The sequence below is a fragment of the Polypterus senegalus genome, chromosome 4, assembly GCF_016835505.1.
Source record: "Polypterus senegalus isolate Bchr_013 chromosome 4, ASM1683550v1, whole genome shotgun sequence".
NCBI classification, from domain to species: Eukaryota; Metazoa; Chordata; class Cladistia; order Polypteriformes; family Polypteridae; genus Polypterus; species Polypterus senegalus.
This window is the reverse complement of record NC_053157.1, coordinates 111999817-112013104: the sequence shown is the minus strand read 5'-3', so window position 1 is coordinate 112013104 and position 13288 is coordinate 111999817. Positions and strand designations below refer to the sequence as shown.

Here is a 13288-nt window from a genome sequence, read left to right as displayed (position 1 = left end):
GACAAAGAAGTAGCAGCAATATTGATGTTTAGTAAGCAATATGAACATTGATGCAATGTATGGTATTATGCAATCTAGATACATAAATATAGTCAATAAATATGTAATATAATAATAAATAATAGATATAGATAATACAGAGATTATCAGTGTATGATAATAGTTGTTTAAGACATGTGTAAACAATGACAGGTCAGAATGTTTCACAGCAGACGGATATCAAAGAATGTCAAAGTGCAGTGTGCAAAATACTTAAAGGTCAGTATGAGATTTTCAGTTCTTTTCTACATGCACATTTGTCTTTGCCAGGAAAGTGGCTTGCATGTATAAAAGTTGTGTTTTTAGAGGTGGTTGAGGCAATTTGGAAGATCCCACGGGGCAGCATGGTGTTAAGGAGTCTGACAGATTGGGGTAAAAACTTTAATGCAGCATGGCATATCTGAATCATGATTGTAGGCAAATTGCATTAAATTTGCATCCATAATATGAAAATAACCAAAATAAACCCATTGCTAATCAAATAGACAGAAAAATATGCCTTTATAATGGCTTACTTGATAGGGAAGTTTTAAATTTACTGTGAAAGATTTTGTTTTACTCCTTACAGCATAGTTCATGAGATACAATAAATAATATTTGACTGTTCGGACAAAGCAGTGATGACAGGAGGTAAAAATGTAATAAACTAGAGACAATAAACAAACCCCAAAGGCATACGTGTCTAGTAAACACTCTTCTATCTACATGTATAACCTATCATTCAGGATATCATAGGATTAATAAAGTATCTATCTATCTATCTATCTATCTATCTATCTATCTATCTATCTATCTATCTATCTATCTATCTATCTATCTATCTATCTATCTATCTATCTAGATCTAGGGGGATTCAGTGCCATTGAGTCTATGAGTGACTGCTTTGTCAGTGTTCTGTCTCAATTCATATCTTGTAAGTCAGAAATATGTTTTAGATGCCGTATCATAACTACCTACAGGAAAGTGTTATATTTTAAAAGGGTTACTATACAGTATGTGTGAACATCTGTGTTCAAAAAAAGGCAGAAATCATTAAAGCATAAACATCCATAGAACCATGGCTATAGTTGATGACAGTTTAAAAAAAAACACTAGTCACAAGGAAAGGCACCAGCACTGTACAGGGTAGTAATCCATTAAAGATTTCATTAATTCATTAACACCAACTCACACCAGACCATTTTAGTGTTACTATTTAACCAAACCAATATACCTTTACTCTGTGACAGAAAAAATAGGTTATTTGGACACAAGGTCTACACAAATGGTGTCCAGGATGGAATATGAATTTGGTTTCCTGACCCTGAAAAATAGCAACAGCAAACTTGCCACACTTTTGTGCACTAATGTAAAATGAACACTGACATCAAAAAAGAAATTACTTTACCAATCCTTACTATACAACATTTTTAATTATTAAACTATGAAACAATTCCATCTTGGCAGAAAACAATATAATCACTTATTGTTTTGGACTCCTGAAAGATGTGCAGCATTTCTTTGGGTTTAAAGATTTTACAATTTATATTTTAGGTCAAATACAAATAATAAAAGAATGTTAAAGAGATGTTCAAAGATAGCAGAGATAAGGAAATTGTGTTTATCAGATCCGGCACAATATAATCTTCTTATCTTATATTGGAATTGCTTAATATTCACAATAAATATGGTGCTTTGAAGTCTGACCTTCAAGATTTTTATGAGAAATGAAAAAAAAGTGCAAACTTTAACTCTCTGTAATGTCTGTAGAGTAAGTAATCAACAAGTGATGAAATTATAAAAATGATCAGATTATTACAAAAGGGTGGCACAGTGGTGCCTTGTAGTAAGGAGACTAGGGCTCACGCCCTGGGTCTTCCCTGTATGGTGTTTGCATATTCATCTGTGTCTGCGTAGGTTTCCTCTGGGTGCTTTGGTTTCCTCCCACTGTATACAGACATGTAATTTAGGTAAACCAGTGACACTAAATTGGTCCTTGTGGGCGTTTACTGTGTTTGTGTGTGTTTGCCCTGCTATAGACTGGCACCTTGTCTGGGGGTTTGTTCCTACCTTGTACCCTGTGCCAGCTAGAATAGACTCCAGGCCCTGGCCCTCTAGTGTGACAGTTCAGTCAACTGTCTAGGTTCAGTTTGTTTGTGCTTGGTTCTCCTTTAAAATCTGAAGATGTTTATGCTAGGCTAACTGGCACTGCTACATTTTCAGGTGTGCCATATGTTGGACTGGCATCCTGTCCACTACTGTTTCCTTCCTTGCTACCAGTGGTACTGAGATGGGCTCCAGCTGCCTTTGGATTTAAAGGGATCAGAAAATAAATATATGAACAGTTTATTTCTTTTAATTTATATAGTCTAATCAACCAGTTCATTTGCCAGCAGTTATGTATCTACTGTAAAATTTGTTTTGATAACATAATTTTAGTATTTTTTCCACTTAAGATCCAATTTTTCACTAAATCTCGGGTTACGTGTTTGCATTTTATTTCTAGAAGAGATTTGTACTCTGGTGATCTCTGAAACATTCCCTGAAGATGGTGGTATATTTACATGCACTGCAAGCAATCAATATGGATCTGTAACTAGCACTGCTGAGCTAGTGGTTTGTCCAGGTAAGTTACAATGTACCATGCAGGAAAACATTACTTTTTCTAGAAAAATAGTCATGCATCATTTTATGTACTGATACTGAAAAACATTTAGTCATAGGCCATTATGACATAGAGTATTTTTCCCCAGAGCAGTTTAACATGCAATTTAAAGAAGGGATTCACACAGAAACACACCATGTATATTCAACACACATTAATATATACAATGTATACAGTAAATCATTAAATATATACAGATAATTAAAGAAATCAACTACAGTATATGGAACAAAAAAGTGCTATTTTAGTTTACATTCTGAAGTGTGAACAAATGTGAAGTTTTTAAGTAGTTTTAAGTTACATGGCTGCACTTCTGCAGTAACTCCATTTGGAACCTCAATGTTATCAACAGGTGTGTACGTGTCAAAGTTTTTTAATGATGCTAAAATGCACAGAGAAGCAGGTATACAGTTAAGGACTGTGTAAAAATGCATACATATCAAAGGAGGGACTTAATGAGTTTCCAGATTCATAATGTAGGAGTGCAATAACAATCAGAAAAGATTGCAGCACAAGTTTGGAAATGACCAGAACAGTGAACAAAATAGTGACTGTTTAGTAACTTGTTGATGTTAATTAAACAAAATGCTGATACCTGTTATTATGATGATAACATCAGCTGTATATGAGCATGTTTCTTCCTGTTTATAAATTCCAATAGCTTTGATTTATTTTAACGTTCATAATTCTTGTTTTTGAGATCTATTTTTTAATGATTAAAAAATTTGTAACACCACATAAAAAGTCAGTTTGAAAAGGGGAGAAACAGTTCAACCCATAGACAATCCAGTATCTCCTCCCATCTCAGAAAGAGCCTGTGAATCAAAACCAAGGAGATATCTACAGTACACAAAGAGAGAAAATAATTAACCAAGAGACAAGCTGTAGTTGTAATGTCTGTGAGTCCCAGACAATAGGGTTTTCCTTGTCAGGACTGAAATGGACCAGTTCTCAATGGGTTTAAATGATGCCATGTTAATTTTAGTTGTGGACAGTTTTAAGTGATTTACAGTTAAAAATTGAGGTTTGTCATTTTCAAAAGAAAGACGTTTATCAAGAGGCAAGGAGCAATTTAGCCACTAGAGTGCCAAGACAGACCAGTACATGTTGATAAGAAGTGAGTAAAAACATTGAAAGGTCCAAGAGAGGGAGAGTTTGTGGGATAGGAGTGATATTTACAGACAGAAAAGAAGAGAGAAACTGGCTTATCTGAAACCTGAGAGAGAAAAAACAGGAGGCCGGTAGTAGAATATGTATGGACTTTAATTAATCTGAACTTAAATCAGACTTATGAAACATTAGTTTATAAACCAATGTAGATTAATAAATTATAACAGCTAAAAAGTAACATTTACTTACTGTAGTTGAATTTTAACTGGCCTAACTACTTTCATTTCATGAAGCTCAACAAAAAGTCAAATATGAACCCAAGAACTTTCTATTTCAACACTTTCAACAAAAATAATATGTATGACTGCTGCAAAATACAGTACATTGTACTGCATTATGATATAAAAATAATTTTATTTTAGTTTAACTAGAGCTAAAAAATAATATCTGAATAACGTAATTGGTTCTAATGATATTCAAAAATGAGCTCCAAATATACCAGTACTTTTTGCATCCCTTTTTCAAAAAATCATACTAAACATGTATACAGTATTTGAAATGAACATATATGGAATTGTTACAACAATGCAGTGTTTGAATTTCATCATGTTATCTGTGGTGTTACTGTATGTATATTGAAAATGACAGTAAGAGAAAAATAGCAATGTTTAAAAAGTTTTATCTTCACTGAATTTAAGGAATGGTTCTGTTCTTAAAATCATTAATCTGTAAACCTCACCTGTATTAAATTTAAAAATGTTTGCCTGTATGCATTATCTGGAGAATGCCAACATTTTTCCATTTCTAAGTGCAGTGTACTGCTTTATAAAACCAGGACTGTTATACCAGTTTTTCCTCTTTTTTTATTTTTATAAGAATACATTACAATAAGTATGATTTTGAACAACTGAGTATGCAATTAGTAATACATTATGTAATGTTAAAATAAGCTTTAACACCTTTCACAATCTGTCTGGAGAGCTGTGACATGAGATAACCCAGTATGTAGATAATTAAGTATCTAGGGGGTTAACAGATGCCCACTATGCTTACTTAAAGACACCACTAATACATTCTAGCCAAATTCTAATTAGGGCTTAGACAGTTTGTCTTATGGAAAATTTGATACTTTTCTCATTTTTAATAAAATAAGAAATCCTTATCTCATTGAATTATAGTGGGTAGTTTAAGATTTTTAAAGTTGAATAATATATGGCAACATTAGAGTAATTTAGCATAAAATATTAAAGATTTTTTCATTACACAGTGTTATTTTCTCCAGTAATACTATAAATATTGCTGCAACTAGATTAGGAGTAATAGTGTTTCCTATACTGCCCCATACATAGGAAAAGATTTCTTCCCATTTTTTGAGTTTAGGAGAGTCTTAAATCATGTAACACAGCAAGGTGTGCATCTGATGACAGAGGCACTGCCCATGGAGGGAACACTGGATCAATTGAAATGCTACATAAAGTGGTACCATAATATGCCTGTGCAAAAACAAATAGTAACAATAGGGAAAAGGCCTGCTGGCAGAACTGAGTTGGTAAGTTCCAATCACCTGGATTAGAGTCTATACATTGCTACTGTCTACTTACTGTATACAGGTGATTTTAACTTGACCTGTCAGGCTAGCTGGTAGACAACTGTGACTGCAAAAGCATAATTTTGCCAAAGAAGCCCAATGGTTGGGCTGGCTGGTTGGGAAGGTGATTGTTATTCACAGGTGCAATTGATAGTAACAACTTAGATTTGAAATATTTTCTACACTGGTTTCATACTCTTAGCAAGTCTTAAAGCACTGGATTGCTGCTTAATTGACAGTAGTTAGTAGTAGTAAGTACAGAGAGCAAGTCATATAGTGAGGAGTTGGAACTAAATGTCCTTTTCATAGCTATCTAAGCTGATACAGGATCACTCCTTTCCACTTCCCTGCACAGTCTTAGAAAACGTATTTGTCACCAGGTATCAGAATTGAAAATTAAATAGTGCCATGCTTCACTCTACTTTCATCAATTTTTTTTTTCATCATTGGGCAGTTTGCTTTTTAAATAAACATGGTTATAATTGTCTTTATCTGTGGTGGGCTTGCACCCTGCCTGGGGTTTGTTCCTGCCTTGCACTCTGTGTTGGCTGGGATTGGCTCCAGCAGACCTCTGTGACCATGTAGTTAGGATATGGTTGGATAATGGATGGATGGATAATTGTCTTTAATTCTTGAATGATTTATTTATCTATATAGGAATACTGCAATAAAAAACTTTCAAAGGATGTATTTTTGGCAATATTAATTCTCCCTGCTAATATAAGATAAAGAGATGATTGTGGTACCAATTTAAGGTTAGAGTACATGGGATTCTTCTGAAACTGTCATTTATTTCATTTAATAGTTGTTTCCATTAATAAAGTGAGACAGAAAAATATGTATCAAGATAATGGATGGAAGATTTGATGCTTCACACAGTAACCTTCACTAATGAAATGTTCATAGACAAAGACAAGTTCCTATTTCAGGTGCACTTGGAGCCATACCAGTTTGAATGTAGAGCAAAAAGATTGGTGTATTATTCCATGAGCTTCACAATATACTTCAGAATCTATAACCTCTGTGTATGTTTGTTCAGATTCTCTTTACTGAATACATCCTAGCTTTTGAAACAACTGATGCATAAATATATATAAGTTTCAATTATTCCTTGGTTTTCTGAAATAAAGCAGGTGGTGAAGCATTAAGGATAAAATCTGAGTTTCTCACTGTTTATTATTTGCATACAAACAACATTTTATGAGTGAATTCAGCAAGAACAGTAAAGTCGCTGATGACAACACACTGGTAAGGCTTATCTCAAATGAAGACAATTCTCTGTACTAGAACATAGTCATTACATTGGTCTAACAGTGTAGCCTAATGATGAGGAATTAAATGTCAGTAAAAGAAAAGAAGTGGTGGTGGACTTTAACAAAGGCAAAGGAGCACTCTTGCATTGGATAATTGGAATATAGAAGTGGAGGAGTATTTCAAGTTACTGGCACCAGGTAAACCAGAATGTTTACGTATCTGTTATGGCCAAGAAAGTGCATCAAAAGTTTTTCTTTCTGAGAGAGTTGAAGAGTTCAGTGTGTTACAGGAAGCACAGGTCCATTCTTGAAAGTGATTTGACCCTCTCCATCTCTATATACTATATCAGTATTTCTGCAGGAGATAAGAAAATAACTATTGATTTGCACTGCTTCTGAAATATAAGGATGCCATATTCCTGTGATGGGTTGGGGGGGGTGTTTACTCCTTTCCTCCAGACTTAGTCTCAACAGCCTTATCTGACATTCTGCAAGTTATGTTTCTTCTGCTCATTCTCATTCCATTTGTTGTCCAATACTAGGAACAGTGTCTAGAGTGATAACAGATAATCTTTACTACTTCCACATACTTAAGAACTTTTCTTCAAAACTTATATTGTGCTTTGTGACTTGAATTAACTAAATTGTGTTTTGTCATAACTGACAATTTTAATGAAAAGCTTTATGTGTTTCCATACAGTTTTTGTAATCTAAGGCAAAAAATTGCAACCATATAGCAAACTAAAATGTAATAAATATATATATCCATTTCAGCTGCTTTGGACATCAGTCTAAGAGAGAGTTGCCATACCAGGAAGTAAAAAAAAAAAACCAACTTGTGTTTCAAAAGTTTCACTCATAGATGTCTATACATTTAAAATCTAAAGCATCTTGGATTGCTTGCTAATAGTTATTTGGTTAGTTATTAACTTCACTGAAACTTTTTACATTTAAATAACTTGAAAATTATTATACTTAGAACTCAAACAAAACTAAACCAAAGTAAAATGTCTAAAAGTACATAAATAGTGTAAGATAACTATATGTATTGTATATAAATTCCTTTGAGCTTTGAAATTGAAATTAATTGCAACATTTGAAATACTGTAGAATACTTAAAAAGGCTTGTGAAAATAACAGGTACAAAATTTGTAGAGTGATAAAAGTATTGAACTGCTGAAACAAATTTAGTGGCATTATGAACAATGTTGTGCAACCTTTCTCTGAAACACTAAAGAGTATTCTCAGCCAACAAATTATTCAGCCGAAGTGTGTCAAGAAACACTACTGGGGCTCCTTTATACCAACAACAATACGTCTGTATAATGCCTCACTGTGACTGTGAAAAGTTTATTTTTAATTTTCTTGCTTTATGGTCATTCTGATGTATGTTCAGACCAAAGTGTGTGTATTTATTTATTTATTTATTGAGCCCTGAAAAAAGCCTTGTGGACAAATAAAGTTCTAACTCTATTAAAGAATGTATTGCTTGGTATTATTTTTTAAGTATTGAATTATATCTACACATACTTGCTTATGAAACACCCAAGCTTTTTGCTACTTTGATTTTTCTCCATATCTTTTTCAGATTGTGTCTGGTACATTTTTATTAAACAGAATTTTCTAAAATTTATAGCAATATAACCTAATGTATCTGGAAGGAAAAGGATAATTAAAGGTCCTAAGGTAACATCAGCTGTTATTATATTCATTTTTTATCTCATTTTTAGTGAAGGCTGAATCCACTCGAAATGGTGTAAATGCTGAAGACAGTGAGGATTTTCAAGACTTTCCACCTCCTCCTCCTTTCACAGAAATCAGCTCACTTGAGCTACCTCCAAAAAAAAATAATACAGAAAATGTCCATGTCAATGAGCTGGAGATTTGGCCAAGTGTGGCAGCCCTTCAGCTTCAGTTAACCCCTTCCAATGAGTCTGTGAGCCAAACTAATGGTATTGTCAATGGAAATAAGTGTGATGACCAGCCTGCTGTCTCCCCTTCTCCTCCAGAATTGCTTTCCCCAATGAAAGAACCACCTCCACTACTAGCTAAGCCGAAAATGTGAGTATCTAATTAAAATACAATAGAGTACACTCTTAAATATTTTTCCACTGTGTCTCCTGAATCATCTTAATTTCAAACATGTACTATTATGTATTATATTGTACTATTATGATCATGTGTACAATACATAGACTGAATGTACAAGGCGAAGCAAAAACAGTATGTTTTAGTTCCTTTACTTAACTGAATTGAATCTTTATAACATATTAAATGAATGATTAAATTAGCACAATAATTTGTTTAACTGTATTTTTTCCTCTGTAAATAAGCTACAGAATCAAATCTTTACTTCTTGCCTTCAGATTGCCATAGCATAGAGTATTTTCATTTATAGCATGCATATTTTCTTGAAAAAATATAGAAATATTTTGTTTTGTAGGATAATGCTCTTCAGTAGATAGAAATGTAACTCTCAGATTATAGGCTGAGATATACTGTATGTTGTGTATTTATTGTAATTTCTTTACACATGTAACTTCAAAATTGGTACACGTGAAAAAAAGATTTGCATATGACACACAGTGACAACTAAACAAACAATTTTTCAAAGATCAGTTAAACACTGTCCAAAGTAAAGGCAAGGTCATATGTCTTCCACCTGAATTTAATAATGTTGCAGTGAGAACTAGTAAAGCTACAGTATGTAAAATTGAGTGAGATCCTCACTATTGGTGTTTATTAAACCATTCTCCATCTAAGATAAATTCTTGTCGAAGTCCATTGTATGTCATGTCCTTGGGGAGTCTTGGGAAGTCTTGCTTCATTTTGGAAGCTTAACACTCCCCCAGTTTAACTTTCAATTCCAGTGACATTAGAAGTTAGTCAACCTAGTTAGTCAGCTGTTCTTTTTCTGAGAGGGCATATAAAATAATTTTCTTTGATTTGCTATCATTCCTATGGTGTATATCATAAAAATTCTTTTTAGATCTTGTTCTCGCTGCACTATATTGAGGGAAGCTAGAATTGAACTTGAACAGCAGAAACAATGAACAAGCATGTGCTTGCTGATAGGCACTTGTTATCTTAGTACAGTAATGCACTCTGGTTAGGATCTGTTCAGTAATTAAAGAAGGAGTGATATTTCTGAGAAATAACTGCATGTACTAGTACAGAAGAATCACAAAACACTCTGTGCTACACTGTAGATTAGACAAGCTATTTTCAAAAGACCGAAATTCATTAAGTAACATACTTAATAAGATTATAGCATATAATTTGGATATAAACCTGTCTTCAATATCACTTAAAAATTTCTTTAACACTGATTTTTTTAAGGAAACCTTAAATTTTTGTCTATGTTTATATTAGTAATGGTGATCTATTGGAGCAAAGCTCGTTAGATTTTCACTGTGCTGAGAGAATATTTTTTTCTATGTATATTTTTCATTTTGTAGATTACTCTCTGTTCTCCCCTGGACTTTAATAATACACCACTACTATCTATCTACAAGCAAATGTTTGGTGTAACAACTAATGAGGTAGATTTTACTTGCAGGTTCAATTCAGATCAGTGGTGCATTTGCTTTAACTGCCCATACAATTGTGTAACCAGTTGTTCTGTTAATATGGATTATATGAAAGTAGTTCACTTTGCAACAGCGCAATATAACATCAAGGGTGTCTTTTCCTCTCAAGAAACAATGATATTGTGCATTGTGTCATAACTGTCTGTAAAATTGTCAAAGATTATACTGTAACAGTAACATTTGAGTTCACTAAAGTATTTCTGGTGAAATTCTGGATTGAACAAACTACACATATCACTCTCAGTTTAATTGTGACTTCCGATTGATTGGATTGCATTATAAGGCTCGCTGATCTGGAGAATAGTCCGTTCACAAACAGATCCCTGTCAGCAGCCTAAAAAGCTTTTCATTAAAAGCTTATGGGAGTAGTCATAAGTAAAGTTTTGTTGTTTGAAACATCCATATATACAGTATATACATAAGTATAGTAGAAGACAGAGGTGCCACTGAGCACCAGACCCCAGACACAGCTGACATGAATGCAGTCATGGGCTCAAATAAAACATTTTTTTCTCCCAAATACCTTTTTATAAGCAAAGAATCACACAATGGACACTGAGTCCTTTCTGTTCTTTCTTTTCCTTTAAACTCCTCTCTAGACTCCTCATCCTCCTGAATCCAACTTAACTTGAGTGAGGCTGAGCAGCTACTTTTATCTTGGACTGGTGAGTACTTCCAGTGCCAGGGCATAGCCCAATGGAAGCACTTCCAGGTCAATCGGAAGTTCCCTAAAGTAGGGGTTCTCAAACTTGGTCCTGGGGGACCCCTGTGGCTGCAGGATTTTGTTCCAACCAGATTCCTAATCAGTGACAACACCTGATAGCACTGCTCTCATTTAATTAGATGGTATTTATCTTATTTTACATTCAGAAAAGCACAGCAGCATGATTTTTACATTTATAAGAAACTTAGAAATATTTCTGTTTTTGTTATGGATTTAAATGCTTAACTCTCTTTTTATTTCACCCTTTCCTGTGCAGTTTGCTCCCTTCATTGAATCTTAATAATGACAATTAAAAACAAGCAGACCAGAAACCCATGCAAACACTCAATCGTGAAAGGCTGCAACTACTTTAGCGTCAGCCCCACAGTAGTAGTAAATAACAGATTAATTAAACAATTAGAACACCTAGAAAGTAGAATGACAATTAAGATGAAAATACTGTTAAAAAGAAAAAAATACATAACTGCTTAGTACATTTTAATCCAATTTTTTTTTTTTACCAAACTTAGTTTTCTAATTTGTATATTGTTCCCAAAACAGGGAATCTGCAAAACAGTTCACTCAATTAGCCCAGGAGTCCAATTAAAAACAGGGGCTGGTTGGAACAAAAACCTAGTTTGAGAACCCCTGGCCTAAAGCAGGGAGCATAACTCCCTGTATTGCCCTCTGGTGGTACCCATGCATCCCAGCAGGGTTGCCTCACAGCCCTACAAATCCCATGATGCCTTGCAGTTATGGGAATGGGTTCAGAAGCCCAGGGATTCTGCCATCTGGTGGTTTGGGGTTGCATATATTTCTGAGACTGAGCCTCCATTTTTTGTTCAGCAATATTGGCCTCCCGGGCAGTAAAGGAAATGGTACCAACACCCGTCCATACATGTGTTCCTTAACAATACTTCCCCCTTAGCTGAGATTTGGACCGGCCTGTCTCACTAGAGTGCCAGTCCGAGACACTGGAGGACGGCCCATAAAACTAATACCCGTCTTACCCCGTAGGAGATAATAGGGCCCTAGGGAATCAATTTTATTTTTTCACAAATTTCTTTTTTTTTTTTTGATTTTCAGTTTTCACCATTTTATTTTTCCTTGATTTGGAGGTTTGGGTTTTTATGTTTTTTTTTAATGTAAGGAAGTAATAACAGCTACCACAAAACAAACAATAATGAAATGGCACTTTACATTCCTTTTAATGAAACAGCACACTAGCAAAACTGAACCTTGCTTTGCAGTTCCATTCATCAGGTAGGAGACCAGATCCTCCATGATGCTGTATGCTGAAATTGCAGTAGGACAGTGAGTGCCCTCCAGAATTGTAGGAGCTGTTACTAGTTTGATGCATCCTTCTGAGATGAAGGTTAACTTCACTTTTAGGGTCTAGTATATTTGCTGATGATGTGGATCATTTTGTCTGTGCTGAAATTCCAAACAGAGAAACCTATCCTAAATTATGGTACAAAGTCATTAAACATAAGTCTCACTGACCTCATTTAAAAAGATTTAGCGCATTGGGACTCGAAAGATTCCAAATATTGATTTTACAGAAGTTCTGAAATAAAAGTGAAACTAATGAAATAGCAACAATTCAAAGAAAAAAAAATCTTATAAGTGTGTATCTGAAAAAACAAAAATGGGGGTTGGCGAGCGAAGCAAGCAGGGGGCGAAGCCCCCTAGTTAATTAAAATGAAACAAAAGTGCACGCCTGTTTAAATGCATATCCCAAATTCCTTATGGGAAAACGTACTGTTCCATTATCCCTAGACCTTGTTATTCAAAAACAAGGACCAGGCAGAGCTGAGGAATATCTATGTTACTAAACAAAGGTTGTATATATGCATGGATGCCAGAGACCAGAAGCAAGCCGTGCCGAAAGTACACGTGCACAGCGCCTCAGAGTCAAACCCAGTGGCTTCCCAGAGTCAGTAGGTGGCGCCCAAACAACACAACACAACCTGTAAAGCAGTACTGAACTCCACAGTGCCAGCAGTCAGTGTTCTTCACTCCAAAGTGCCAGCAGCTACAGTGCCAGCAGTTAGTGTGCTCTAATCCACTGTGCTAGCAGTCAGTGTGGCAGCTGTCAGTGTGGCTTATTTGAATCACATTAGGGTAATTCAGTGTTAAAAGTAAGTTCAATTATGATTCCTAACATGAATTTTTTATTTCCAATTTACTTCATTTAAACCTTTGCACTCCGATATTTTTTTACTTATGAGTGCAGCAACTCAAACACATTTTGGACTTAAATGATATAACAATTAAATGTCAATTTTAGTTTTAATAAATTGGTTAATTTTACTACAAATATATCTATTTCATTAAATAAAAACTTTCCCAGGGCGCTCC

At 34.5% G+C, this 13288-nt stretch overlaps 1 protein-coding gene across 3 annotated transcripts in view; it reads left to right on the top strand.

The window, feature by feature from the left end:
* palld (palladin, cytoskeletal associated protein) overlaps positions 1–13288 on the top strand; it is a 451471-nt gene that overhangs the window by 272834 nt on the left and 165349 nt on the right. For all 3 annotated transcript variants that reach the window (XM_039751167.1, XM_039751166.1, XM_039751168.1), the window contains 2 exons: positions 2525–2644; positions 8365–8695. In XM_039751167.1, coding sequence (XP_039607101.1) covers positions 2525–2644; positions 8365–8695 — 451 coding nt within the window. The remainder of the gene's footprint in view (positions 1–2524; positions 2645–8364; positions 8696–13288) is intronic.